General features: G+C 36.1%; 1 protein-coding gene across 1 annotated transcript in view; it reads left to right on the top strand.

Annotated features, from left to right (window-relative positions):
- The window catches only part of COL19A1 (collagen type XIX alpha 1 chain), a 314159-nt gene extending 286989 nt beyond the window's left edge, over positions 1–27170 (top strand). Inside the window, exons 47-51 of the mRNA XM_019749266.3 lie at positions 426–596; positions 2263–2329; positions 13229–13357; positions 19667–19744; positions 19922–27170. Coding sequence (XP_019604825.3) covers positions 426–596; positions 2263–2329; positions 13229–13357; positions 19667–19744; positions 19922–20049 — 573 coding nt within the window. The 3' untranslated portion in view covers positions 20050–27170. The remainder of the gene's footprint in view (positions 1–425; positions 597–2262; positions 2330–13228; positions 13358–19666; positions 19745–19921) is intronic.
- Positions 27171–27368: the final 198 nt, after the last annotated feature.

The raw sequence follows: 27368 nt of genomic DNA, 5'->3' as shown, positions 1-27368 counted from the left end.
GAAGTTTTTCTGTGTGAAAAATCTCAGTGATGAAATCCTCTTGGCAATCTTCTTTCATTATTACAAAGGAGACCCAGGTCTGAAGTAACAGCTGCTATTGACTTTGAAAAGTGTCATTAGTTCTAAACTGGAAACTGATTACAGTGACATTGTCACTAACTTTTTACCGAGTGCTTTCAACATGCCAGGCAGTGTTCTAAGCACTTTACTTGAGTTAACTCATTTATTTCTCAGCATCATCCTAATTAGCAGATACTATTAATATCCTCACTTTATGGGACAGGAAGCTAGGGCAGAGTTTAATTCACTTATCCAAGGTCCCACAGCTAGAAAGTGTGAATATGAATCCAGAACCTTTGCTCCTATTCACAGCTATTGCAGTTTTAAAAGAAATCATTCTTTATTATTAATTTTTTCCTTAACAGGGTGATCAGGGAATTCCAGGAGACAGAGGCCCGCAAGGCGAACAGGGAAAACCAGGCCTTCCGGGCATGAAAGGGGCCATAGGTCCTGTGGGGCCCCCAGGAAACAAGGGCTCTGTGGGATCCCCTGGGCACCAAGGCCCTCCGGGCAATCCAGGTGTCCCCGGCACTCCGGTAAGTGGTGCCAAGAGCTCCAAGAGCTCCTGGCTGGTACTGACCACATATCCCTTTTCCAATTAAAGCAATCGTAGTTCTTTCAAAATAAATGAGATGAACCTAATCTGGTCTCTACGAGGGTAGCAATAGCTGTCATTTACTTCAGGTTATGTACCCTATCCTCCACTAAGCACTTACTATAAATGTTATCTCACTGGGTCCTCACAACTCACGTGGGAAGATGGGTGTGCTTTCTATCCCACTTTTACAAATGCAGAATCTGTGAGTTCACTTGTGCAAGGTTATTTAGTGGGTCAGACTCAGGTTCGATTGACTCCAAAGCCATGCTCTTAAATATGTACTATCTATAATGTCCCCTTACACCACACAGTAAATACATGGCTGTTTCATATTAAAACTCCATTTTGTTGAACATCAGAACAACAGATCTGCCCTGAGTAGTGTTTTGAAGTAGAAGCACTACTTAGTTGGGCTAAGAAAGAATGGTTAAAGGAGCCCATGTCATTATTAATATCCTCAGGATGCATGGTGGATGGCCATTCCGCAGAGGAACTTAATCTGAACATATCCCTGTCAGGAAGAAAGAAGAATCCTGGAGTGAGGTCTCAGAGATAAGGACATGCTATCCTCAGATAATTAGTCAATACCAGATATAGGGCCAAATTGGGCATTCCCACAATTTTCATACTTCTTTATTTTCACCCACTCTCCCTAAGCTCACTTAAATAAAGCCTATAGAATGAACTGAGTGCCGTGTCGATAATGGGTATTAGATGCATTAATTGCAGCTCATTTGTCCCATTGAAAATAAAATGTTGAAATAGGGCATTCTTAGAACTATTGTGTCCTACAGAAATCATCACTCTCTGAGCCCATCACATTCTCTTTAATGCCACACCCCTGGATAATAATTATCAAATACAAATAAGATACCTCGAAATCCTAACCATCATGAAAAATAATGGCTCCCTCTTAAAATATCAAGGTGTATTGTAAAACATTACTATTCTAAATGTTATTTGTCAAGAGGTTAAAAACTCAACCGACATCATTTACCTACTTGCATTCTCTCTTAAAAAAATAAAATTACTCAATACAAATATGCTTCCAAAGCACAAATTATAAAATAAATTTTACCGTGAAATGGGTAAAACTTAGTAAGCTTTATCCCATGAATAAAACATTTTAAAGAATAATCCAGCATACTTAGAGATTTCTTCCAGGTTCTCTTCCTTTGAAGATACCTAATATCAGTTAGCTATTGACCTTACCCATGTCCGGGGATTGGTTAGAAGTTAAATTGTGCCTGGGATATTAGCATCATGATAACACTGTTCAAATTCTGTAACTTCAGAAAATGAAGTAATAGGAAATGTCCTTCCTAACTGTATGAAGTGATATCTCTGCATTTAATAGAAAATATGTTCACATCACTAGTTATGATTCCAGCCCAGAGCTATTAAAGCAATTATGCACTCCTACTTCTTTCTAGCCCTTGATCAAAATAAGGTATTTATTGCCTAATGTAGGAGTTGCCAAAAGTACATTGCTTGATAATTGTATCTCTACAGAAGCTTCAAGTATGCATTCCAACCCAACATTTCTATTCTTTATTCCTTTGTGCTATGCTCTATTTTAACAACTTATTTTTTTCCTTCTTTAGGCTGATGCAGTTTCATTTGAAGAAATAAAGAAGTATATTAATCAAGAGGTTCTCAGGATTTTTGAAGGTGAGATTTGCTTAATAAACACATCTGAATTTTTCACCAATTCCCATCCACTGTGGAGGGTCCCTTCAGCAGCATTCTCAAAAGAGGGGTGTGCAACAACCACCTTAGAAGGCAACCCACTTTATGATGGGGCAGCTCTACGTGATAGAAAATTCTTCCTTATGCTAAGTTAAAGTTGCCTCCCTGTCACTTCCTCTCATCCTTCCTGGTGTGTTAAAGGCCGGGACTGCCTCTATTCATGTGACAGCTCTGCGAATATTTTTCTCTATCTCCTTAGTTTTCTCTTCCATGGAGTAAGTGTATACAACTCTTCCACCATCATCACCCTTGAGAAATATTTAAATTTTAAAATGACCTTCATTCATCCAGGAGTATTTTGACCAGGGAAGAGTACAGTGTCTTTTTATCTACACTAGGATCAGCAAACTATGGCCCACCAGCCAAATCCACCTGCCACCTGTTTTTGTATTGCTCACAAGGGTTTTTCTTTTTTTCTTTTTTTTTGGAGGGTGTGGAGTATTTTTTTTTTTAAATCAAAACAATATTTCATGACATGTGAAATGATCTGAAATTCAAATTTGTGTCCATAAAGCAAGTTTTTATTGGAGAAGAGTCACCCTTATTCCTTTATGTATTTTCTCAGGCTGCTTTCACGCCAGGGTAGCAAAATCCAGTAGTATTGACAGAGACTGTAGAGTTTGCAAAACCTTAAGTATTTACTATCTGACCCTTTGTAGACAGTTTTCTGACTCCTGATACAGACACTTCAATAATGCAGCCTAAGATAGCATTTTTTTTAAATGGGGGATCCACATCACACTGTTGATTCATTTTAAGTTTTTAATAAACTAACAACCCTTAATTTCCTTTATACAAACTTTTAAAAATTAGTTTTTTCTCATTATGCACTGTTTTCATATTTAAAATCTGAATGTGTTATTTTATGTTTCTTCTTATTAACTTTCAAGTGATTCATGTTCGTACAATTTTCCAACCTAAAAATATCTATCGGAATGTTGTCTCGTAGGGCAGTTTGGCTAACCCTCATAACTGTGTCATCTCTAAATTTTATCATTGTTGATAGAAATGCTGAGTAAAAAGGAGTGAAGAGTCAACTATTAGGCCTTTCTAAATGCCATTGCATTCCTCCTGCCCTTTTGTAAATCAGGTGTCAATTTCTTGTTTTAGTGAACTCTGAATCCATATAGTTGTCCTAAAATCCACTATTTATTTATCTTTTCACAAGAATATCACATGATTGTGTCAAATGATTTGCTAACTGAGAACTTCATAAAATGGGAGTTATTCGTCTTTAGAACATAAATCCACATTGACTCTCATGGTTCCTGCTTCTTTTGCAAAGTATCCTTCCTTCGCTAAGCTAAGAATTCATTATTGAATTTGCAAGGAATGAGATTACAAAATGCCCCAAGTTCATCTTTAGTCTTTCTACTGCAAACATGGAGTTAACTACTCTCTAAGAAGCTCTGATTATTTTAAATAGTAATTAGTATTAGACACCAAAATCTCAGTACTGGAGTGCTTATTGTCTTATTTCACGTGAACACAAGAAATACAACACTGTAAAATAAGGACTTTTAGTTACTTCAGTGACAAAATAAAAAAAAAGAAAAATTTCCCTAAGAGGTCATGAATACATGTTATTGATCTCAATTTAACATGATCTCTATCAAGAATCTTTACAGTGCTCTGACATGATAGTTTATTGATAGAACTGTCCAATCTTTTGTTTTTAAACTACCAGTTTTCTCTTTGTAATTTTAATGTTACCCCTAAATTTTTAAATCTCCTTTACTTATTTTTTTTTGACCCTTAAATCAAGCATCGTGGAATAGGCTCCAAACTTTGCAATTGAAACATTATCCCTCAACAAGCATTTCTTAGTCACTGTCTAACAGAGAAAAAGACATAAAAGCTCTCCAGAGGAACGCTTAGGACTGTAGAGGCAAAGGCAGGACTCAATGCAACATGAAAATGCAAATGCTCTTGTTCAAAACGTATAAAGAATTATAAGACAACAACAGCAGAACGTTATACCGAGCATAGGGCCCTTCTGAGGAGGGGGCCTCGAGGGACAGCACAGGTAGCATGTCCGTGAAACCAGCTGCAGCACATCTGGGGTCTCAGATAGCATCACATCTTTAGTAAAAAAAACGGAAATGCCAGCAAATGTAGGTTTTTGGATTGCAATCTAAAATTCTCCTTTAATTACTAATTTCCATGGGCTCTCATATCAATTATCTTTTGTCTCAAGCAGCTTTCATGTTGAACTTCAACTTATTAAAAAACTTTAGATAAAAATATATACTAAACAGTTCAGCAGTTAATTGGTTGAACCTTTTAAAGTCTGGTTAAGAATGTCAGGAGATATAACCAAAGCACAATCAGAAAAATATTTCTGTTGAGATATGGGAGGTGTTCATTTTCAAGTCCTGTGGACACTGGAGGAAGGCATCCTGGCCCTGGTGGCCTGCCCTGTGCATTCAGCAGAAGAGGCACAACTACTTCCACTTGGGGAGGCTCCCGTGCTGCCCACTGCCCGGCTGTCCTGTGGTTACTCCCAGGAAAGGATGTCAGCCCCCTGAGAAGGGAGGTGGGGGGGACTGGACCATCTCCATCTGACGAAGCTCACCTGGCTTGCCCTGCCTTGGAAGCTCCTCCCCTAAGTCTTCCAGTTCCCCCTCTGCATTCCTGTCCCTCCTTCCTCTCGGTGTCTTTCCTCCCTACTGGAAGCTGAGGGGTGCAGAGTCTTTGCCAGGTCTCCCATAGCTTCACCCCATCTCTCCTACCATCTCCCTCAGTCTCTTCCAGCCAGAACGGTCAGGGGTCCCTCAGAAGTTCCACATGCCTTGGCCTCAAGACAGTATTCTAAAGTGGCCCATAAAAACATTGTTTCCTAAGACTTCTAGACTCTGAGACTGCAACTGTGACTCCCCCTTTCCTTTTATCTCCACTGGCACCGGTCCCACAAAACTCTCTTCTCCCAAACAGAATTGTACCTGAAACCCAGAATTTAGTTATTTAGCACTTTTGTTCATTGGTCTCAAGATTATTCCAATTCAATTCATTTAATTTTCTATGTAGAAGTCACTTTTTCCGTGGCTTCTGAACACCATTTACAAAAAAAAAAGAAAAAAACCTCCATTTTCACAAATCATGGAGCTCCAGGCCACAATTATCTTTTTCAGAAAGCTTTTTCTATAAAAGCAAAGATTAATGTTCACCTGTTAAAACAGTTACAGTTAAATGCTACAGTTAAGCAGCATCCATCTGCTTCTTTTTCTGAGCAATTTCACAAGAAATCTGGGTCAATTGCAGCTAATGCTTATCTCTGCTCCACTCACCCCTGCACATCTACAAGCTCAAGTGCAATTCTCTGCTCAGCAAGTCATGGACGGTCAGGCGGCTCCCAGAAGTCCTCAGGAGATCCTACTCTCCCATTTTATCATCCCAGGTGTCCACATTAGGCCATCTAGTGAAAATTAGGCCAGGACCCAAAACTTGGGCTCTCCGCATGGAGCTTTCCAACTCCCTTTGAGAATTCCCAGGTGCCCCCACTGCTGTAATGCCCCCACAGATCTCAGTTATTCCCCAGTTCTCCTTCCACTTCCTGATGCCCCATCTCAAACCTAGCCATGATGGAAGAATGTGTTTTTCCACCAATCTCTAGTCTGGGTTTCTGGTGAATCATGGTGCACAAACATACACCCAATTGTAAGTGAGATTGAGTTCCTGATTTGATTGGCTAACAGGTCAAATCCTTTTGTAAGCAAGGTGGCTACAGTGAGCCAGGACAGATGCTGTGTGTCTCAGCTTAGCTTCTTTTCATGTTATGAGGGCTTTGCACCTGCCAGTGATGCCGCCCACGCACATTAGGGACTTGCCAGATCTGAGAAGCTTAATTTTTTCTATGACATCACCATGTTAGTTGCATGGAGATGTACATCACCATGCAAGATGAATGTACCACCCTGTGGAGGAATATGGACACACATCTGGCTTTCTTGCTTCTTGAAACAAAGTTGGAACCAATAAAGCCACACCCACAACTGTGGGAGAAAAGGAAGCTTAGGGCTAAGTGTACCTGAACAACATTTCTGCCTTCCGACTTCCAGTGTTCAGAAAGCCCCTTTACACCTATGTTGTCTCAACTTTGCATATATATATATATATATATATATATATATATATATATATATATATATATTTCATACGCACACACACATACACACACACACACATGAATATGTATTCTCCTGTTCTCTTGTTTCAAGGTTTCAATTTCCTCCTGCATCTCTATAACTAAGATATTCATCTATATATGTGTTTGTGTATACATATATGTTTATATATGCAATAGCTGATAGATACACATAATTGGAGCTATAAACAGAGCTAGCTTTTAAAATTGTTTTCCATAGCATTGTTTCTATTTCCTCCAATTTGCTTATTTCTTTTTCTTTGTTTGAGTCTATCATTCCACTTCTAGAATTCCCTCAGGATTTTCTTGGTTGTCTGCTCATACCTAAGAAGGGGTTCTAACAAATTGATTGAAAGTTGTGAGTAAATGCTGGGACTTGCCAACCATGAGCTTCACTTTAAAACAATCTGGCTGGGCTTTTTAGTTGAGGAACTCTCAATTTCAGTGACTTTAAGTCTTTCCTCTTATTCTGATCAGATTTGCCAAAGGAAACACTTCCATTTCCTTCTGGCTGCCAGCAAATGGGGGAGCAAAGTTGGAGAACAGGGCTGAGGTTTTAGCACTGAATATGTAAATGCTTATTTATTTTCCGTGTTTTCAGAAAAGAAGCCAAGTCTCAAAGAAGTCTGTGGTCCCCAGTGCAGAGCCAGTCTTTTTACCCTTTTCAGATAATAAACCAGTCTTCTGCTAGGTTTGGAGAGAGACAACGCTCCAGCTGTAAAGACGAAACACAGGGATTTCTAAGAGTGCTTTTTAATCAGGCTTTCAACCTATTCTCTTTATTTTAGTTCCCCTCCTTTACCCCACTTCCAAATGTAACTTGCACTGCCAATTCCTGAACTTTTGAAGGATTTTGTGCTTTAAAACAGGTTCTTTCTCAGCTTGTAGTGTGTAAAGATTTTTTTAAAGATTTTTATTAAAAATATAGTTAGCATACAATATTATATGAGTTTCAAGGGTACACAATTCAACCTTTGTATTCCTAAGGAAGTGATCACCACGATAAGCCCAGCAACCATCTGACACTGTACCATGCTATCACAATATTATTGACTATATCCCTTATGCTGTACATTACATCCCCATGGCCTATTTGTTTTATACCTGGAAATTTGGACCTCTTATTCCCCTTCACCTTCCCCCCTCCATTTTAATTTTTCAGTTACAATTGATATTCAATATTATTCTATATTCTACAAGGCCTGCTGCCACCTGCTGGCTCCAGTAAGGTTCAGCTGCTGATAAAGCCTGGTGTGGTATGCAAGTTGGGTGAGACAGGGTCTCAGTGAGTCAGCAGTGTGGAGCAATGGAGCTCACCAGGCCAATCTGAATCAGCTCAACACAAGAAAATGGTGGCCACCTGCTGGCTGCATGGGAGAAGCGCCCCACACAGGGAAAATGGGGACTGTCCCGCTGATCCTCACCCTGAAGTTACACAATTCACTCTCTTACCATGTCTCCGACACCACCAGAGTCACCGTCCCTCTGCTGGATCCCAGAGTGAATGCCTGTGTCGGCCCTTTAAAAGTGTCTGCATTTCCCACAGCCTTCCATCCCAACCAAATGGTCAAATCCCCACTGTTTTTCACAGCCAGAAGTTGTGGGGGCTCCTCTTCCCAGCACCAATATCCTGGGCTGGGGAGCCTGGTGTGGGGAACTGAGATCCCTCACTCCTTCATGGAGAACCTCTGTGGCTGAGATATTTTTCCCAATTTTCAGTTGCCACATGGAGGTGTGAGGCCAGCCTGTTTCTCATCTTCCCCCTCCCCTCCTTCAACCAGTCTTGACATGGCTTCTTTATATCCTTAGTTATAAATCTTCTGTTCAGCTAGACTTCAGATGGTTCTCCAGGTTGGTTGTTTTATAACTTAGTTGTAATTTTGATGTATTAATGGGATGAGGCAAGCACAGCGTTTATCTACTCCACCATCTTGGCTTTCCCATAGCTAAAGATTTGGTTTTCATGAATCATTTGTCATGCAGCCATCTGGGTCTCAGCTTCCAAAATTTTTTTGTTGTCTTCTTTCATAGCATCTCTATTCATGTAGTTTTATGACTTTTAAGTATCTGACTATTGCCCTGCAGGGATTCAGGTCAGAGTTAAAGCAGATGCATGTCTTCAATCCACCATCTTAACCCACAGTAACATTCAAAGCAACAAGTTTACAAAGGTGGCAAATGATTGGGCCACAGTTAAATGTAGCAGTCACAACCTTTGGGTTATGATGAACCACAAAATGAATATGAATTCATCAATTGATGCTGTTGAGTTAACAGTTAAAATGAAATTAAAAAATAATTATTAGAATATGAAAGGAAATTATTATTCTGATATTTTTTCCCCTTAGGAGAGAACTGTATTTGATTTTGGTTTCCACATTTCAGAGATGGATGGGAAAAAGCCCTGGAAGAGTGGAACCAAAAGGTGACTTACAAAACAGAGTACCAAGCCTATGAGTAAAAGTTATTTAACCTAAAGGCTAAGAGCTAACAATATTTTCAAGTATATAACTGATTTCCCAAGGGAAATGCTCATTAACTACTCTCTGTTTCCATAACGGGCTAACGAAAGAAAATAAGTTGAAGCTGTACCAAGAAAATGGGCAATTAAACATTTGAATGAGAATTAGGAGAAAAAGATTAATTTCTCTCTTTGAAAATATTTATTATACAAATTCTATCTGTGAAATAGAAGGTAAACGTGGGCCAGATGACATCTGAATATCCCTTCCTTCTCTGTCTAATGTAATTTATCACATTACTATTAATGCCTGCATTATATTAACGAACCCATTCTTCAAAGAAGGCAAGCCATTGGTCTGATTGGTTAGAGTGACTGTTGTGGGTTTGGGTTGGCAGATGAGATATGTGAGTTTGGTTTATGCAAGCTCCTATGTAAACTCTTCAATTTCCTGCCTCATTGAAAAGCATAGCCCAGAACAGTCTAATTGACAAAAGATGCCTGAAAACAGAGGAAAGGCAATAAAGAATACAGGTCTTTACAATTTATTTAAAAGCTCAGAAACATATTATTTTAAATTATAGAATATTAGAGTAGGGTTCAGAAGAAGTAATTACCTTAGTGCTAAATGACTATTTCTGAGCATATCTTAAAGCTGAACAATTTCTACCAAGAAGTAATTATTCAAAAGAATTTTCTGGTTTACTAAAAATATTTAAAAACATCCAAAGCAAATTACTTGTAAATTTAATCCTCTTTAATCCATTAAAGAGGAAAAATTAGTATTAGGAATGTTTGTGTTTAGATATTAAAGATAGTCAAAGAGCTATATCTCAAATTAAGAAAAATTATACTGAAATATATACATATTCTAAGTTCAATACAACAAGTAATATGCAAAGTTTTGAACTATAATCATTGAATTTCATATTTCTTATAAAATACCCAATTTACAATTTAATATAGTAAAGATATTATAACTGTATTCAATGTGATAATTTGCAAAATTGTAACTATATATTAATTACAAATTTGTTTTATCTATTGCTACTGAGAAAAAAATGTATTGACATCAACCAAAGATGTCTCAGGTGGATAGTCAGGTAATAAAAAGTTTTACTGAGAGGCTAGTGATTTAATATCACTCTTAGGGATTATTCTTCAGATCCTCATTGGTCTCCCATCGTCACTGTCAATCTGCACCCAGAGAATCTGGTCCTGTGGGTGTTGTAATATTTTCATTCTGCTTGCTTTGTAATTTGAGAATGTGAGGGTGGGGTGATTACTCTTTTGATAATTTTGCTAATATTCCAAATATGTTGGAGCTTTCCCCTCAATAATTCTATTTGAAAAAATGTTTTGTTTTACTTTCTTAGTGTATGGAACTACATTTATAAACAAGTTTTTTATTGAAAACCCATTGTAAAATAGGTTTTACTCAGGAGTCATTTGCTCTTTATCAAAATTTGTACAAAATATGTATTTGTTTAAGTGAAATGTGCCTTTACAGTTTAACTAAATGAACTAACGTGAGTGAAAAGACTCGAGAAAATTGAAATAATATTTCGCAAGGTTTGTATGACGTGGCCTCTGTTTATTCTAACTGACAGCTATAGTTTCTAGAATGTTTCTGTCATTTTTGTCCTTATTTGCAAATTAATATTAATTTAATCAGTAAACATTTTCTGAAAGATTTGTCTGCACCAAACCTATGCTGAATTTTTCACATTAAAGATTAGTTTCTTATTATATATTCATTGTATCCTTGACAAACTGTTTGTAAGTTAGTTTTACCAATAAAATCATTTGAATGTGCTTTTTGAAGAAAATATGTGAAGAGAAAAAAGAAACAATGCAGCTAATTTTTTCTTGTGTTTATGGCATGGACATGCCTTCCTCCAGTTTTCTATTTTAAATCTAGTGATATATATATATAGATATAGATATATAGATAGATAGATAGATAGATATCTATCTATCTATATATATATATTAGATTTGTTAAATGTGAGATATACGAAATATACAAACCAAGCAAGTTTAAATAAAGAACCCAATTGTGTTTATAATGGACTTTAGATGAATTGACATTAATGATTTTACCAAAATAATTTCATATCATAGTAAAATATTGAATATGCTTGAGGTAATATTTAACTGACCAATGGCCTATGTCAGATTAGTGACCAAGAATTTTATAATAATAAGTATAATCCTGGAGTGATTATTTTTAAAAGTAATTCTGAGAAGGAATGTCTTATATAACAGATTTCTAGTCATAGAAAGAGCTCATCAGCATTTAATCTTATAGTGTATGGGGCTTATAAAAACATGCATAATAGTTTTTTTCGAAATGATAATCTCTTTCAGGCTCTCTCCATGATTCCTGAACAAGAGCACTTAACGCAAAAAGTATAAAATGCCCAATACAGGGCCCTGCTTACTGAAAACATTTAATTTAGTTAATAATATGCTTTGTCTAGGAATTTATTTTACAGTGAAAATTCTTATTTATATTTTCATATTTACACATTTTGAACTTTTCTCATTATCCAGAGCTTTTCATTTCATGAGTTGTTAATATAACAATGTTCTACAGTGTATACTCACTTTTGGCCAAAAACACTGTTGACTTATTAATAAGTCTTTAAGTATTAGTAGTTGCTTGTCACCTGTGCCACCTACAAAGGTACTCTCATGGCCTAATGATAGAGCTCACCTTGAAGAAATTACCTTTAAACAGTCCTCCCATCCCTCCCTGGATTCTTTCTTTAGGACTCAGATGAGTAACATTAGGCTCCAGGAAGTTTGGTGGATCAACAAAAGGGCAAATGACAATGACATTGTCCTTGAGAAGACAACATTGCCTAGTGAGGAAGTATTCAATTCATGAAGATCACATGAGTCAAAAACAGTCAAAAGATTTTGATTTGTTTTTTTTTTTTTTACATTTTTAAGTGTTCTAGATAATTTGTCAACTTCTCTTAATTTGTATGTTCTCAGTTTTAGTGTTTTCTTCAGGTTCACAGAAATATATGGAAACTTTTTGTTGTTTTCACTCTGTCTACAGTTGGAATTCAGTGAGAGAGTGCTTGTCTGCACCAACACTATTTTTTTTCCTTTGGCCAAATTAAACATCCTTCCTACTAAACCTTGGCTAACTAATGGGACTGACTGACTAGAAATCAAACCAGAAAATAAATGAATCATATTGAGGGTGTATAATAAGATATTTTCTTTAAAAAGCAAAAATTAGTTGTTGACAAAGTACAATATTTGCCCAGTATAGAAATTAAACAGTAATATCATTGTCAATATGAAACCAATGACTGTCTTCTCAATAAATAAACCTCTATATTAATAATGCAGTTTTGTTCAAGGACATAAAGTGTCATATACCGTGTGAGTTATCTCTTGCTGCATAAGAAAATACCTCAAATCTTTAGTGGCTTAAAACAACAACGTTTATTATCTCACACTTTCTGTTTATCCACTTCCAAGTTTATTCACGTGGCTGTTTGAGGTGGCTTCAGTTCCTTTCCCTGTGGGTCTCTCCACGGACTTCCTGAGTGACCTCACTAGACAGCAGCTGGCTTCCCCAGGATGAGCGATCTGAGAGAGAGAGAGCAGACAGGAAGCCACAGAGCCTTTTCTGACTTAGTGTCCCTAGTTGCACACTGTCGATTCAGCTTTTCTCTATTCATTAGAAATTAAAAGTAAATTCCAGCCCACATTCAAGAATGGGGGAATTAGGCTCCTCCTAATTCTATTTGGAAAGGAATGTCAAAGAATTTGTGGACATATTTTTCAATCACCACACATGCATTCACAACATTGTTGGAAGGTGGCTTAAATATATTATTAAAACTAATTTTGAATATGAACCTAAATTCTCCATAAGTCACTACCAGAGGTTAGAGTCTAGGTTATTGTTCTATCCGCTAGATTGGCTGCATCTCTGAAGCCCTGAAAATTCTCAGATCCTCTGATCAGCACAGCTAGTCTAGATCTATATTCCAACAACTTTGTGCAATCCATTTTATTTGACCAGTCAAAAATACTCTGTCAGCAATCAGATCAGTTCATAAATTAGATGTGCTTAAATTAAAAACCAAATACTTCTTTTGTTGAATTTCATGTAAAAAATATTTGAAAATTTTTGACATAAAAAGTATTTGCATAACATGGTATATTATTTTCCCTTCCATAAATGAAGAAAGGATGGCTGTGTTTCTATCCCAGCTCAAGCTACCAGCAGCAATGTTGGCTGCTCAAGCTCATGGGAGGCCCGGTCCACCAGGCAAGGATGGGTTACCTGGGCCACCAGGAGATCCTGGACCTCAAGGTAAGTCTTCAAATATAGTATTTGTTTATCAGTTCCTTAACACTCAGTATTTATAACATGCTAATCACAGTTAAGGATATATATATATATATATATATATATCCCTGTATATATATACATATATATACATATATATGATACCTATGATATACCATATATATATATATATATATGATACCTTGTTAATATTTGACATTCTAGGAGAAAATTATTGCTCCTTCAAATTTAAAACTGATAATTATCTGCTGATCTAGATGTATTTTAATAATAATATTTGTTATAATAACAGTAAAAATATGTGCTATATGTCATTATTATCTGGGCATCTCAGAGTTGTCCATCCTATCGATGTAAGTAGTAAAGAATCATCTTAGTATCTTAAAGAAACTGACGAAAAAGTTTTAAGAGATGCTACTGTAAATAGTGATTTGGAGCCAAAATATATTTTTGAGAAAGTGTAGAACCCTTCTCCTTCTCATAGAGCTTGTGGATGGCAACTTTTGAATTTTAAAGGAGAACCGACTCTGGGTGGTGAACACACAAGGCAATATATAGATGATGTATTACAGAATGGTACACTTGACACCTATGTAACTTTACTAATCATTGTCACCCCAATAAACTTTAATTTCAAAAAAAGAATTTCTCATAGGGTTTCTAAAACTTTTAAAACAGGACTTTACTTAAATTGGCAAAAAAAAAAAAAAAAAAGGACAGCTTTACGAGACAAGATCTTGGATGTAGCTTGACTGAATCTGGTAAGGCCATTTTCTAGAAATGGGTTAGCAATCAGAAAGTGGCCAAATAGACCCTGGTTTAGAAGATTCACAACTCTGACAAGGAACTATTAAATGCAGTGAGTACATACCATGGAAGATGAGACCAGGGAAACTACTTTTCCTGTGCTACCACAGAGGAGCCGAAGGGCCCTCCTTGAAATAATCAGAAACTTGTACAAAGGAAAAAAGAGAAAGTTAACACCAAAATTACATAGGAATACAGTCCAAAATACTACATATGCAGGGAATTGTTTTTCCTTCACTAGTTCTTTTTCCTTCCTACTGCTTCTCTGTAACATAGAGCCTTGTTTCTGTAGGAAGTGCCCCAAAGTGATTGATGGATTCTCCTTCATCTGAAAGAACTACAACTGTCCCCAATTACAGGGTCTGTTATGGTCTTAACTTACAATCCATAGTAACAAGGCTCCTGGTTTAGTTAGCACAGTGTAAAACAACAACAGTAAACTCACTCTAGTTTACCTAAACAGTATATTCTACCTTTCTCTTATTTCATAGAGAGATTTGGCACATAGTTGGAAGAAAAAGTATAGAATCCAGTGTAACCTTCTGTGTGTACACTGTTGTGTAGAGGGTGGTTAATTATTCTCTTTCGCTAGTTGGGTCTGTTCTGAAGTCAGTTTATGAGACTCGAACGAAGAGCTTAAAAGCCCATCTGAAGATGTGTAATACCTCCAACAACGTGAAGAATAAGGACTGTTAACACCAGTAGGAGAAAAACCTTGGATAGATGTTTCAAACAGTGGCAGTCTAAGAGAATAAGAACCAGGGAAAGTCAAGATGTCAAGGAGTACCTTCTGGAACTGGAGTCACCTGTCCACACAGACATCTGTCTCCAGGCTCCCTGTGTAGGGAAGGTCCATCTGGAAAGCTTTCAGTCAGAAGCAATGCTAAGTCGACAGTGTCAGTGAAGCTTTTGGAAACAAGACTTCAATTCACCACTTGATTCACCTTCCATTTTGTGAAGGATTTCCATAGATTTTATCGCAATTCTGCCAAGGAGATCTTATAGACTACTTCTTGGAGGTGGGGTAGGGGGAGACTGTGGATGCCATTTTTGAATTTGAAAGATTTCCCCAAAATGATTTTCAAGTTTTTTAAAACCCAAGTTTAGTAAACTTGACAAAACTTTTGTCTCACCAGAGGGTTTCTGACAAGACCTATCTTGACTCTAATTCAAGCTGGCTCCTCTTGTTTGCATGATATCTCCTTTCCAGTATTTTCTAAATGCCAGAAATGTACCAGAAAAATAAAACTTGCAAAATATGGGATTCATTTTTTAAGCAACATTTACCTGTTGTCATGCTGTACTGATAGTCCCCTCTAAAGCCACAGAGAAATTTGACTAAAATGTAAAACAAGGGGCTGCAGTTTGATGTTTGATTCCTCTGCAGGAGTTCCCAAGGAATTGCAAGGTTTTTCTCTAGTAGATAAATAGATGGGAATTGCTCAGAAGATGAAGCTATGCATGTAACTTCAAAGCTTTGCTCTATTTAAAAGTTTTCTTGAAAAGGAAAGGAAAAAATGCATATAAAACGGTTACCCTAGTGACCACGCAAAGCTCAGATGCTGTCAGCTGAGTGAGTCCTCTTCACCATTGAGTTTGAGAGAACGCTGAAGTGGAAAATGCAGCCCAGAAAGGGAAAGGAGATGTGGGCTCAGAGCAGCAGTGTGTTCTGCCCACTCACGAGTTCTGTTTGATGGTGGCTCTTCTGAAATTTCTAAAAGAGATACTTTTTTCGGTGTTTTTCAGGAAACAAATCCATTTTCATTTGCTATAAAGAGGTTTGGTTTGACATGCGCTCTATAGAATGAGTCTTGAATTATCTTGTTATCTTTAGGGAAGGACAAAAAATTGAAAGGGTCTCATAAGTTTCTTGTACTTATTCTCAGAAGCAGGAGACATGTAGAGTGCAAGGAAAGAGTTGATGTGAGACTATCAGAAGCTTGTGATCCAAGTTTTAAAAAGGGAGTACTGTTCCTACCAAAATTCTGATAGTGAAAACTGGTAGGCCCTCTTTCAGGGTCCTGACCCTGCAGCAGGAATAGAGACTGTTAAGATTGGAGTTGAGTCTCCTCATTTGCATTTTTTCTAAATTCTCCAAGGGGTGATTGTTGGCATCTTTTTAAAATTCAAAAGCATTTCCAGACAGTGTTATGTTTTAACCATCCCATGGGTTTTGATTATTGCCTTCCCTCTGTGCACTGAGAAGAGAAATTTTCTTGGTGTGAATTCCCACCTTGGGTCTGCAGTGTAGGGCCGATTGTTGCCGGGGTGAGCAAGAATGTGTCACATTAGGATCAAGGAAGCCCCAAAAGGCATGATCCAGCTGAATTCTCACATATAAACAAGAGAAGCAAACTTTCCTAATGTTGAGTTTTATGCGAAAGAATTTTACTTAAACTTTTTCCAAACCGAGTTGGTTCTCCACCTCCGGGAAAACCCTGAAGAACACATGCCACGCTTGAAAGCTCTGTCCACACTGAGTGGATGTTGAGTTAGGAGAAAACAGATCCAGCTATTCCATGTGCCCTTCATCAGTTTTGATAGGAAACTATTGGAAATGGGTGTTCTTATATTTGAACTTTTAAAGTTTAGCTGTTATTGGTTTATAATGAAGGAAGCCTGTTATTTGTAAGCCCGTGGCCCATAAGGTAGTTCACATGACTGACATAGAGTTGACCTTTCAAATTTGTTAGCAGTCGGGGACAGAGGAAGTTGGAGGCATGTGTGTGTCAAAATGACTGAAGGGCAACATGGTCGACAGGGAGGCGAGACCAGGAAGGCCAAACAACTTGTATGGCTCACGGCAGGCCCACACATCAAGAGTGGTTCTTCCAAAATGCCAGGAGCAATCCTTGATTGGCCTCATTTGTCCAGCATCCATGCAGATGCACAGATTTACAACTTTGGAAGTAAATCCCTGGAGTTGAAATGGAAATCTGTGCAGTGGAAATAAATGAACTCTACCACCTGAAAGCAAGCACCAAATTTGTACAATGACTAGTACCTCTAGATGTTTCAATTAGGACACTGCTGTTGTTTGATTTCTCTTATCCTACATAAGCTATGGTGATAGCAAACTGTCATCTGCATATTTAAAGCCATGAAAATGCATGCCCCTTTGCAGATAGATCTGCCTTTTAGTCTTTTCCAAATTTCAAATGAGGCCAACCCTAACTGGGTGAAAAGCTTAATTCTAGAAAGTAGGAAAGCTGTTATCGACTTTATTAGCGTTCCTATCTGAAGTTGTTGTGAAGCAATTATAAAATAAGACCCTATGGCTTTATGGCAGCCTTCATAAGGAATGAATTTGTGACCTTTTTAGGGAGTTTAAGAGTAGAAAACTGTTGTGTGCTTGTGCAATTCAGCAATGTTATTTATTAATAGTATGTTGTTATTAACCTAATAAGCTGAGAGATTTGTAGAAATAAATTATTACAGTCAACAAAAGTATAAATGTTACCCCATTAGACAAATATACAAATTATTGTTTCTTGTTTTGTGATACTATATGCACTTAAGTACATGGGAATAATGTATTTTTGTATAATATTAAAATTTGAAAACTGAATTTAAAGATGTAGGTTTTAAATGAGCTGTTTTTCATTTGGAATTGTGTTACAGTCTTATCAACCCTCTTATTAATTGAAAGTTCATATATCTTTAGCTTATTTCTTCCTCATTTTTTAGGCTAAGATCTTAAGCACTTACTAGGATAGGTTGAGGGTCAACTTTACAATCTTTCTGTAAGAGTAAAATCTAGGTTGGGCTATCAGATATACCTCAGATAGTAAATGTTACTTTACAGCAGAAATGTTTAAATAATGAATTTGAACGGATGCTTTCAAAATGACCCTAAGTACCAACATTTTTCCTTGTTGCTTACATATGTTAAATGAAAGTCATTTATATAAAAGAAGTCTTGGTAATATTTTAAAGTTGAATATGTATTAACTTAGGGTATTGTGCCACATGTTCAAGCCACTGTTCTCTCTAGGATCTAGGATTGAATTGAATATCTGTAACATGGTTTTCAGTCATAAATATGTGAAGATTTACCACTGGGTATATTTCCAATATGTACCTCAAAATATATCCTGAATGTATACCCTTTTCCCACTATTTTCACATTTATGGTCAGGACACACCTCCAAAGCCAAGAAATAATGTTGTGGTGATTACAGTACTAATGTTATTTGGATAATAACGTATACACTGTATGGTCAAGTCAAGACTGAGAATGGTCACCCCCAAACAGGTGTCTAATTCACAATAATAAGAAGAAATAATTTCTCTTACATACTCTTCACAGAGAACATTAAAATTCCTCCTCCTATCATGTTTAACTGTAATTACACATCTTTATAAAATGGCACAACTAAGTTAGGGCCTGTTGTTTCCTACCGAGATACTCTCCCGCTTATTAGCCTAGCTGTGTGTCTGCATGACTGCTCTGTTCATTTGGGACTAGGAGCCATCTTTAAGCTGTTTACGTACGAAAAAGTTGAAAATTAAAGCTACTTATGATCACTGTGAAACTCTTATAGCCACAGAACCTTTTCTTCAAACAAAGTCTTACATGGATGCCAGTATATAAAACACGGATCAAAATTGTTTTGTGCCTTATTAAAGGCGGGAGAAGGACTCGCAGAGGCACAAATTACTCTGCGCATTTCTATCTCAGGTGACAGCAAGCATTTTCAAGAATAAGAATGATTTTTATCTTAAAATGTACAGAGATCTTAGACCTAATTTATTTTGGTTAAAGCGCCTTAAATTGATTGAGTTTAGAAGGATCCCTCAGTCTCCTCTTGCTTTCTAGAATTGTTGAAGCTCCTCATCCTTTGGCGTTATAACCTGCCATGTTAAAATGTAGGGGTGCTGTTTTAACTACTTAGAAAAGATATAATGTTATGAACAGTAATTTGAACAAAGACCTGATTTTGTCCTCTCCTGACTCCTGAGATAGGTGGATTCACATATCTTCACACTCTGTCATTTATTAAAATAATGATTTTTTGTTCCTTTCATTCCCTTTACTTCTTGGACTAAGGTCCAGCTTCTTGTTGTCATATTATCCTGTCCTTGTAGTGAGCAGAACTCTTTCAGTATACTTACATTCATCCTGTACCTACTCTCCAGTCAGAATTCCTATTGAAGAGGGCTCACACAGCTTGTCACAGCTATTTAAAAGAAAGTATGAATGATTCATTTGGCTTCTTTAGGTATCATTTGCAGTGCCAAAAATCTCACTATCAAGAGTTTGACTAGTTGGAACTTTGTATAGTAGTTGCATATTTGTAAGATCCTCATTGCCTATTGCATCTAATCTGTTTAATATGTAAGTTTCATAAGTGGTTAATGCAAAACAGATAGCTGTTATACCATTTATGTCAAGTGAAAGAGTTACATAAATATTCTAGACTAAAACATGATTCTTATATGTGCTGTTTTGCCACAGAACACTCTTACTTTTTGTGTCTCTCTTTTTATATATCTCTCTCTTAGGCTACCGGGGACAGAAGGGAGAAAGAGGGGAACCTGGAATTGGCCTTCCAGGGAGTCCGGGTCTTCCTGGGACTTCAGGTAATAGTGATGTTTATCTTCACAACACAAGCACATTTCTAAATACAGGGGCCATGCCTTCTCTCCTGTGGCCCTTTTGTGTTGTTACAGGAGAAGGTGAATAATCCATGTTCATTGGAGTGAGGGGGACAGAGCCATATCTGATCTGCCTTCTGATGGGGTCTTTTATTTCATTAGCTCCAGGTTTCCCAGGCTCACCAGGTACCCCAGGTCCCCAGGGTCCTCCAGGACCGAGTGGAAGATGTAACCCGGAAGATTGCCTCTATCCTGTATCCCATGCCCATCAGCGGACAGGTGGGAAATAAACACACCTGAGGAAGACTTGATTTTGGGTGATAGCTCCTTGCTGCTGGAGCTATCTTAATACTGTCAAACCCTCATGATATGTGAGGCTATTTCTTGGTTTTTTGTTTTTGGGGTTTTTTTTCTTGTGTAGGCAGACATTAAAAGCAACAATTTGAATCCAATTCCTATAGTAATTGCGATATCAGCATTTTTAGACTTTTCCCCAAATTCATTCCATGTGTTTTGCTTTACCGTTACTGATTTTTATTCAGGGTTTTCTATGAAATACATAAGCAAATTTCATCATTAGTTCTTCTTCAAGAGAAAATTACACCTTCTGATTTCGTAGACTGATGGTGATGTACATTTTGTAGTCTTATCAATTTATATTTGGCCTTTGGTTTCTGAATTGTAAAGTTTCAGACCTACCCTGAACTTTTCTTGGTGTTTAAATTTACTGTCATTGCTAAAAATTTCATTAACGTTTTTGATATAATGCATTGCTCCTGCTAAATGTTTTTTGACTACTTTTTATAGCTTAAAAATTCTTATGCCATCCTACATCCATCCTATTTATGCAGAGAAATAGATAGGCAATAAGAGTTTCACTTTATAACTTATATTTTGAAAAAGTAAATAAATAAAAGGAGGCTATTTTATCAGGGAGTCCAAAAACACACCATAGCTTACTACTGAAATAATTTTGTTAATTCTGTATAATGAGCTCAATTCAAAGCAATCACCACCAGCATGAATATAGACTGTATGAAAAGAGAGGAACGAAGTCCAATTGTATATGAGTTCCAGAAGAAAAGCTTAACAAACACTGTGGTCCCTTCACTGAGTTTCTCATTTGGGAAACAGAAAGCGGTTTTCCCTAAGAAGTGTATGGTGGTTAAGGCACCAAGCTGTCAATGGTACTTTTGAAGCTTAAATGGTCTAGCAAGGTCTTTGGGCTCCTGTATCTATTATCCTTCTGACCTCATCCCTCTCAGACTTTAAGTCAAGAACCAGCCATTGTAACAAAGGATGGGATTTGTACTGACTGGAAAACAAAAAACACCTTCCCTTGAAGATGAATGTGTGGCTTTGGCAGATGCATATGGACAAAGTGAAGCCCAGAAGCTCTTACGGAGAATCTCCAGAAGCTGCAGCAAGAGGTACAGGGCAACAAAGAAAGCCATGAGACTGAATATGCAACCAACACTCAGACCAAAGAGTTAACACTCACTTCAGGGGATACGGCAGGCGCTGCAAAAGCCCATGTCCTCTGACAGGCAATGAAAATACAGTGATCACCAAGCAAATCACCACATGGTATTTTTGTTGCCTAACTGTACATTATTTTGAGAAACTGTGGGTTGGAAACAATTGATTTTCTGGAACGTTGGGCATGAGGATGTTGCTGAAATCTAAGTAATCAGCCCCATAGATGATGAGATCATGCCACCCACAGCGCTTCTGTCACAGAAATCAGGAGGTCACACTTCTTCAAAAAACAGTGCAGATTCCAATTTGGCTAAAGCAGGTTAGGATGATTCCTTTTATCTGTTAATTGAAAAACGAGTTTAGAAAGGCAAGCCCACTGGATTTGGAAAAAACTGTGAACAGAATTATATTGGTAGCATGCCTAAATTAAGACACGCTTTGTTCAAATGCACCCATGACTTGAACTGGTTTTCATTATAGATGCATAAACTGCTGGTCAGGTACTATCTACATGGCTGTGCATACATACCACCTTTGGTTTTTTCATATTGAATTGTGCTATATATTTCAATTCCAAGTTTATTTATTTTCCAAGGTTATTTATTTGAAGTGTTTTTAACTTTACATTGATCTTTTTTTCTTTTCTTTTCTGTGCAATACCTACAATGGTGCTGTGTTTTAATCTTACACAATTGAAATATACATATGCATTTTTAGTAAAACGATAATTTATCCCCCAAAAAATGTACAGAGACCTAAATCTGGTGCTATGTGTATATCTTGAATTTTTAATTTGTTGAACTTTAATGTGTCAAATTTTCTGAAAGCTTACAACTCGCCTGCCACTCATTAATTTACTTGAATTTGTCATAAAGCTAAACATTTTGTTTTCAAAGATTATTTTTCGTATTAATAGGTTGTGTATCCTTATGCCTCTTTGCTAATCCAGAAGTATTTGTGTTAGCATTTTAATGTTTTCATGAACTTTTTTGCTGATGGTGATTAATGTATTTTTTCTTTATATTTGTTGAATCGATCCTTTCATATATATCAAAAGACTTAATTCATTTTCTTGTTTTACAACTTCTGTTCATTTTAAGTCCACAGAATATGTCCTGCAGCCATTCTTACAAATTGCATATTTAGGAACCTTTCTTTTTTCTAAATTCCATTAATGCTGGACTAGTTAACTCCTGTTTCAAGAATTTGGATTTATTCAGGTGATTTAAGGGGGGGGGGGGGTGGAATATAATGTTATATGATGTGTATTACAAAATAGGGCTGTCACAGTGATTCACGCTCGTTTTTTTAATAACTGACGCATATGACTAAATCTACCTTCTGCATAACTACAGAAATGGGGCGTGTCCCCATGGGACAAGCCTCTCTCACCCTACTGTATTATCTACCTTCCAACACTTGTTCCTGTCTGATCTCTGTACCCATGAAATGCAACACAGAGCAAAAAGAAAGACTAGGTCCAGCTAATATAAATATTAAGGAAAGTGGAGATTTGGCATTTGCCTAGTTTTTTTACCAAAAAGATAGTGGATCATTAAGGCCCCAAAGTAGGGTAGGAAATTTGCCCCTAAATAACTTGGTAGTTGCCAATTCTCTTGTATCATTTTATTTCATTCCAAAACATGTGTTTACTTTCACGTAGATGTCAGTAATGTCCATAGCAGGGAAGAAGAATTACCAAATTTCCTGAATTATCTCTTGTTTGGACACCCAGACAACATAAGTGTTTAAATATGAAACAGTTATAGGCCATGATGACAATTAATCATTAAAACTGTGTTTGCCCTATGTAAGTATGTTTAGATTCCAGTCAAACATTTTATACCAAGATCAGTTAACACTTTCAAATAGAAATGTTTCTGTGCAAAGAATAAGGTAGGACTTCCATTAATATTTATGGCCTTTGGAATCTAAAGAAAAAAGGAAGAATCTTTCATGAGTTTGTTCATTGTTCTTTCCTACTGAAGATGTTAACCCCTTTTCCCTAAGCATAACAGAAACACAACCAGTCTTAACCTTTGCAATTTTTCACCTGTGATCAATATAACTTCATGACTTTAATCCCATAGGTTTATTTCTATATTTTCATGATGTCGTTGAAACTTTAAAATTTTAGTCACTTATGTTATATAACTTAATTATCACATGATATGTTGTCTGTAAAAGTTGTCATTTAATGTTTGGATTATAAAATCATTTTTTATGAATATGTTTTGGGAGTTAAATAAGATTTCGCTTTTCTTGTGTTATACCTCCTTTTGTCCACAAGATGGTGTTTAAAACAATTTGAATCAGAAGAACTGAACAGACTTGCAGAAATACAAGGGTAGAAATAGTTTAGTGGACAACAACTACATCAGATCCTTGCCTTTGCACTTATTATTTTTTTACTTTTGTAAATAATTTTTGTTAATTTATGTTTTCTTAATTTATATATATATATATTTTTCATTTTAAGTGTCTGTTAAAATGGCACAATAACCTTTGATTCATTGGCTCTTTCAATTTTGTGTCTTCGGTGGATTTATATACCTAGTTAACTTGCAAATTTATTATTTATAACTTTAGTTTGTTTGTACATGACCCTCATATTTTAGTGATTAACATGAAAACACCTAAGTAATCATCCTACCTTTTGGACAGAATAGATACTCTCTTTTGACAGAGAAGTAATAAGCATTTAGCGTAATACAAGAAGTTGACCACTTATAAAGTTATATAGTGTCTAAATCTTCATATTGTTCAAGGTACTTAACATTTTACAATTAGATTTGTATTATTTTTATATTTTTCTAGAACTGTATCACTATTTACAAAAGTAAGACAAGGAAGATTATTTTTCAAAATACCATTTTAATTTCCCTAACATTGGTATTAATATCCTGAGACTACGAATTTCTAGGTTAACTTATATGCTTAAATTTTTTCAATGAATTTTTGTGATAGTTTTACAGATCTGTTCATTGCTGTTGTTCTTAAATTATTTTTCACATTTGTTCACGTCCACCTTCTTAAGACACTCTTTATTGTCATTGTTTCTTAATGTTATTTTTTCTCTACTGTTGAATGTACCCCCCCTTTTAATAATTTCCTCTCAGAGATTATGTACAATTTTAAGAGGAAAAGATACAGAAAAAATTGAATTTGTATCTTTTATGCTTAGATACTGCAAAGTGACTTATCTCATTGCACTGTATTCATTTATTAGTTGGCCAGTAAAGGTAGCATTAATTACATTAAATTTGTTTCATTACTAGGAGTCCCAGAAAACAAGACAAATGGATGCCTTCAGTTTTATTGTGTGGTGTAGCTGGAGCTACAACCCAAACCCTTTTCTCAACAAAATCATGCCAGAGTAACTGGTCAGTTTAGTTAAGTTGAATAAAGAACCAGGTGAACACAGAGAAAACATTCAAAAAACAGACCCAGAACAGCAAAAATTTACCTCAAAGATAAAGTAGGTTTATAAAACCAAAGCCAGTCTAAGAAAATCTAAATGGAAAAAAGATCTAATAATGAATGATATATGGTACAACTTGAGTTAGCTACTTGCTTCATGAATTTGTCAAAAGTGAATACTGCTAGTAAAGGAGGAAATTTCACTAAACTTGGGGGTTAGGTCAATAAGATTTAAGTTTATCAGAAGGGTGTGTGTGGCTTGACCATAATAAGCTTATGGGTGGAAAGATGGTAATTACATTACGACTTTTTATTTTGCTGTATTATTTAAAGTGTATTTTAGGGATATTTTTCAGTGTATTAATGTATTTAAGTTCAGATTGTTTATGGCATATTTTATAACTATTTATTTTAAAAATAACATTTAGGATGCATTTTTTTCCCATCCTGTTTGTTCTCTATCTTACCTCATCAAACTATTTAAGATTTAATTCAACAAACTCGTGTTAAGTGGAATGGCTCTAGTTTTATTCTAAATCTGACATGGATATCATGCTTTGAGGCCTTGATTCCTATATATTCATAATGCATAATGAGCTTGTCGCTTATGTCAGCAATAAAGAATTTGACCCTAAATCAAGGGATTCTAAGGTGTAGTTATTAATACCAGGTCCACTCTTCACCGCCTCCGGTGGGCAAAGCACCACACTTCAGTTTCATTCTGTTAGGTCTCACTGACAGGGGTGCTCCCAAAACACTCAACTTACATACCAAGCTTGAGGCACACAGATGTCAAAGAACCTGTACATTGGTCTATCAAAGGGTTCTTGTTTATACCGTACTGGTAATTATACTTGTGTTTGTCACACGAATCAATGCTTAGTTCATGTAATTAAGTGTATAACCCATCTCCCTGGAAGCTCATTAAAAGCCTGGTCTAATGATTTCGGATAAAAATAAGCAGAAGCAAAAGTCAGAGAGCAAGCAGTCCCATAAAGTGATCTGCTCACTAAAATCATTTGAAACTCATTGGTGTAGAGGAGCCAGAGCAAGATAAGGAATATTACAATTAACTTTCTCATAAATATAAACCCTTTATCATTAGTGATAAGACAATAGGTAATAAGAAATTAAATACATAGCATGTTTTCTTAACAGAAATTAATTACATCAAAACATGCCAGTGGACTTACAAGTTTACTTAGATTAGGAAATGATTTACATAGTTCTTGACTATTCTCATCTTCAGATCACCTCATGATGTAGTAAATTAACCATGTGCTTTCTACTGAATACTTTTAAGTCTTTTCACACACAAATTTTCACCTTGGATGGCAAAGACAAATTTAATAAATCTCAAAAAGAAAGTTACTTTCTTGGAGCCAATTTCCCTCATTTGTTCTCTCTAGTTATTCTGAGAAAACCTGGAGTCAAGAGCAAGATGTGAAGGCATGTTAAGGGGAAAGTTAGCATAGATTGCCATTTATTAAGACTATTAATATTACTAAGACTAAAAATAAGGCAGTCAGCATCATCTTTCTGACAATGTAACAAATATGTTGCATTTCCTCTAGTTAATCATTTAAAGAGTATTTGAGCTTGTGTATTTATAGTCATACATTATTATAATTAACCAGCTTTAGTTTAATGTTTACTGAGTCTTATGCACTTAATACTGCCATGTCCTAGATTACAAGCTCGCTAGAAAGGACTAAGTACACAACTGAAAAGTATTTATGAAAAACGAAAGGATTTGACTTATATTTATTGAACACCAATATTCGTTGTTTTAAAAAAGATATTTAAAAGATGTTTTAAAAAGATATTTAAAATTGCCCATTTGTAAACACCAAAATTACTAGTTTGTTAGTATTATTTTACTTTGCTCTTTCACTCCTTTTTCAAGGGTACCAGAAAAATGTCTAAAAGCAATTTTCTCAATATTTGATATGATTTTATGTATCTTTAGTGATCTTCCCCCTATATTGGTTTATTTTTTTAAACTTGGAGATATTACACACCAGCGACACTCTAATAGCCAAAAATTTAAATAATACAATCAGAGGTGATCTTCTAAAGTAGGAATTTACATGAAATTTATTTCAGGTTGCAAATAAATCAGATTTTACTAATGATGTTTAAGAATAGCAATATTTGTTTAGTCAGCCTGAAATATAAAGTGTCCGTAAATAATCAAATCAGTCACATAACTCATAGGACTACTCATATACTCTTCTGCTAGACAGAAGTCACTTATCCCAAACCATGCCAGTGAATTTATGTGTTCAGACTGGGAAGTGATTTCCATAGTTCTTAACGAACCTGATATTTGGGATGTAAAGAATATTGTAATGCCGCAGAAGCACTGACTAGAAATAAATCAGAAATTATTTGCCCCCGAATAACATGCCAGTTTCTAACTAACTTTAATTATTCTCACGCGGCTCTCTCAGCAAGTGCTCTAGGTGATACCTCATCCAACTTTTAAAAATATCTACAAGAGGTTATGGAGATTTCTGTTTTGCTAGAGAAAGATAATTTGGTCTAATTCAATATTTATCAACCCTCTTTCATGGACAAGATTTGCAGGACGCTTTTCTTTGCAATGCCTTGGTCAAGTATTTACTGCTTCTGTAAACTATTTCACTTCACTGAGTTTGTAATGGATTGTTCCCATCATTTGGAATGTGCTAGCTTTACATCATCTATT

Source organism: Rhinolophus sinicus, chromosome 2, assembly GCF_057876585.1.
Source record: "Rhinolophus sinicus isolate RSI-liver-muscle chromosome 2, RSI-T2T, whole genome shotgun sequence".
NCBI lineage: Eukaryota > Metazoa > Chordata > Mammalia > Chiroptera > Rhinolophidae > Rhinolophus > Rhinolophus sinicus.
This window is presented reverse-complemented; position numbering and strand designations above follow the sequence as displayed.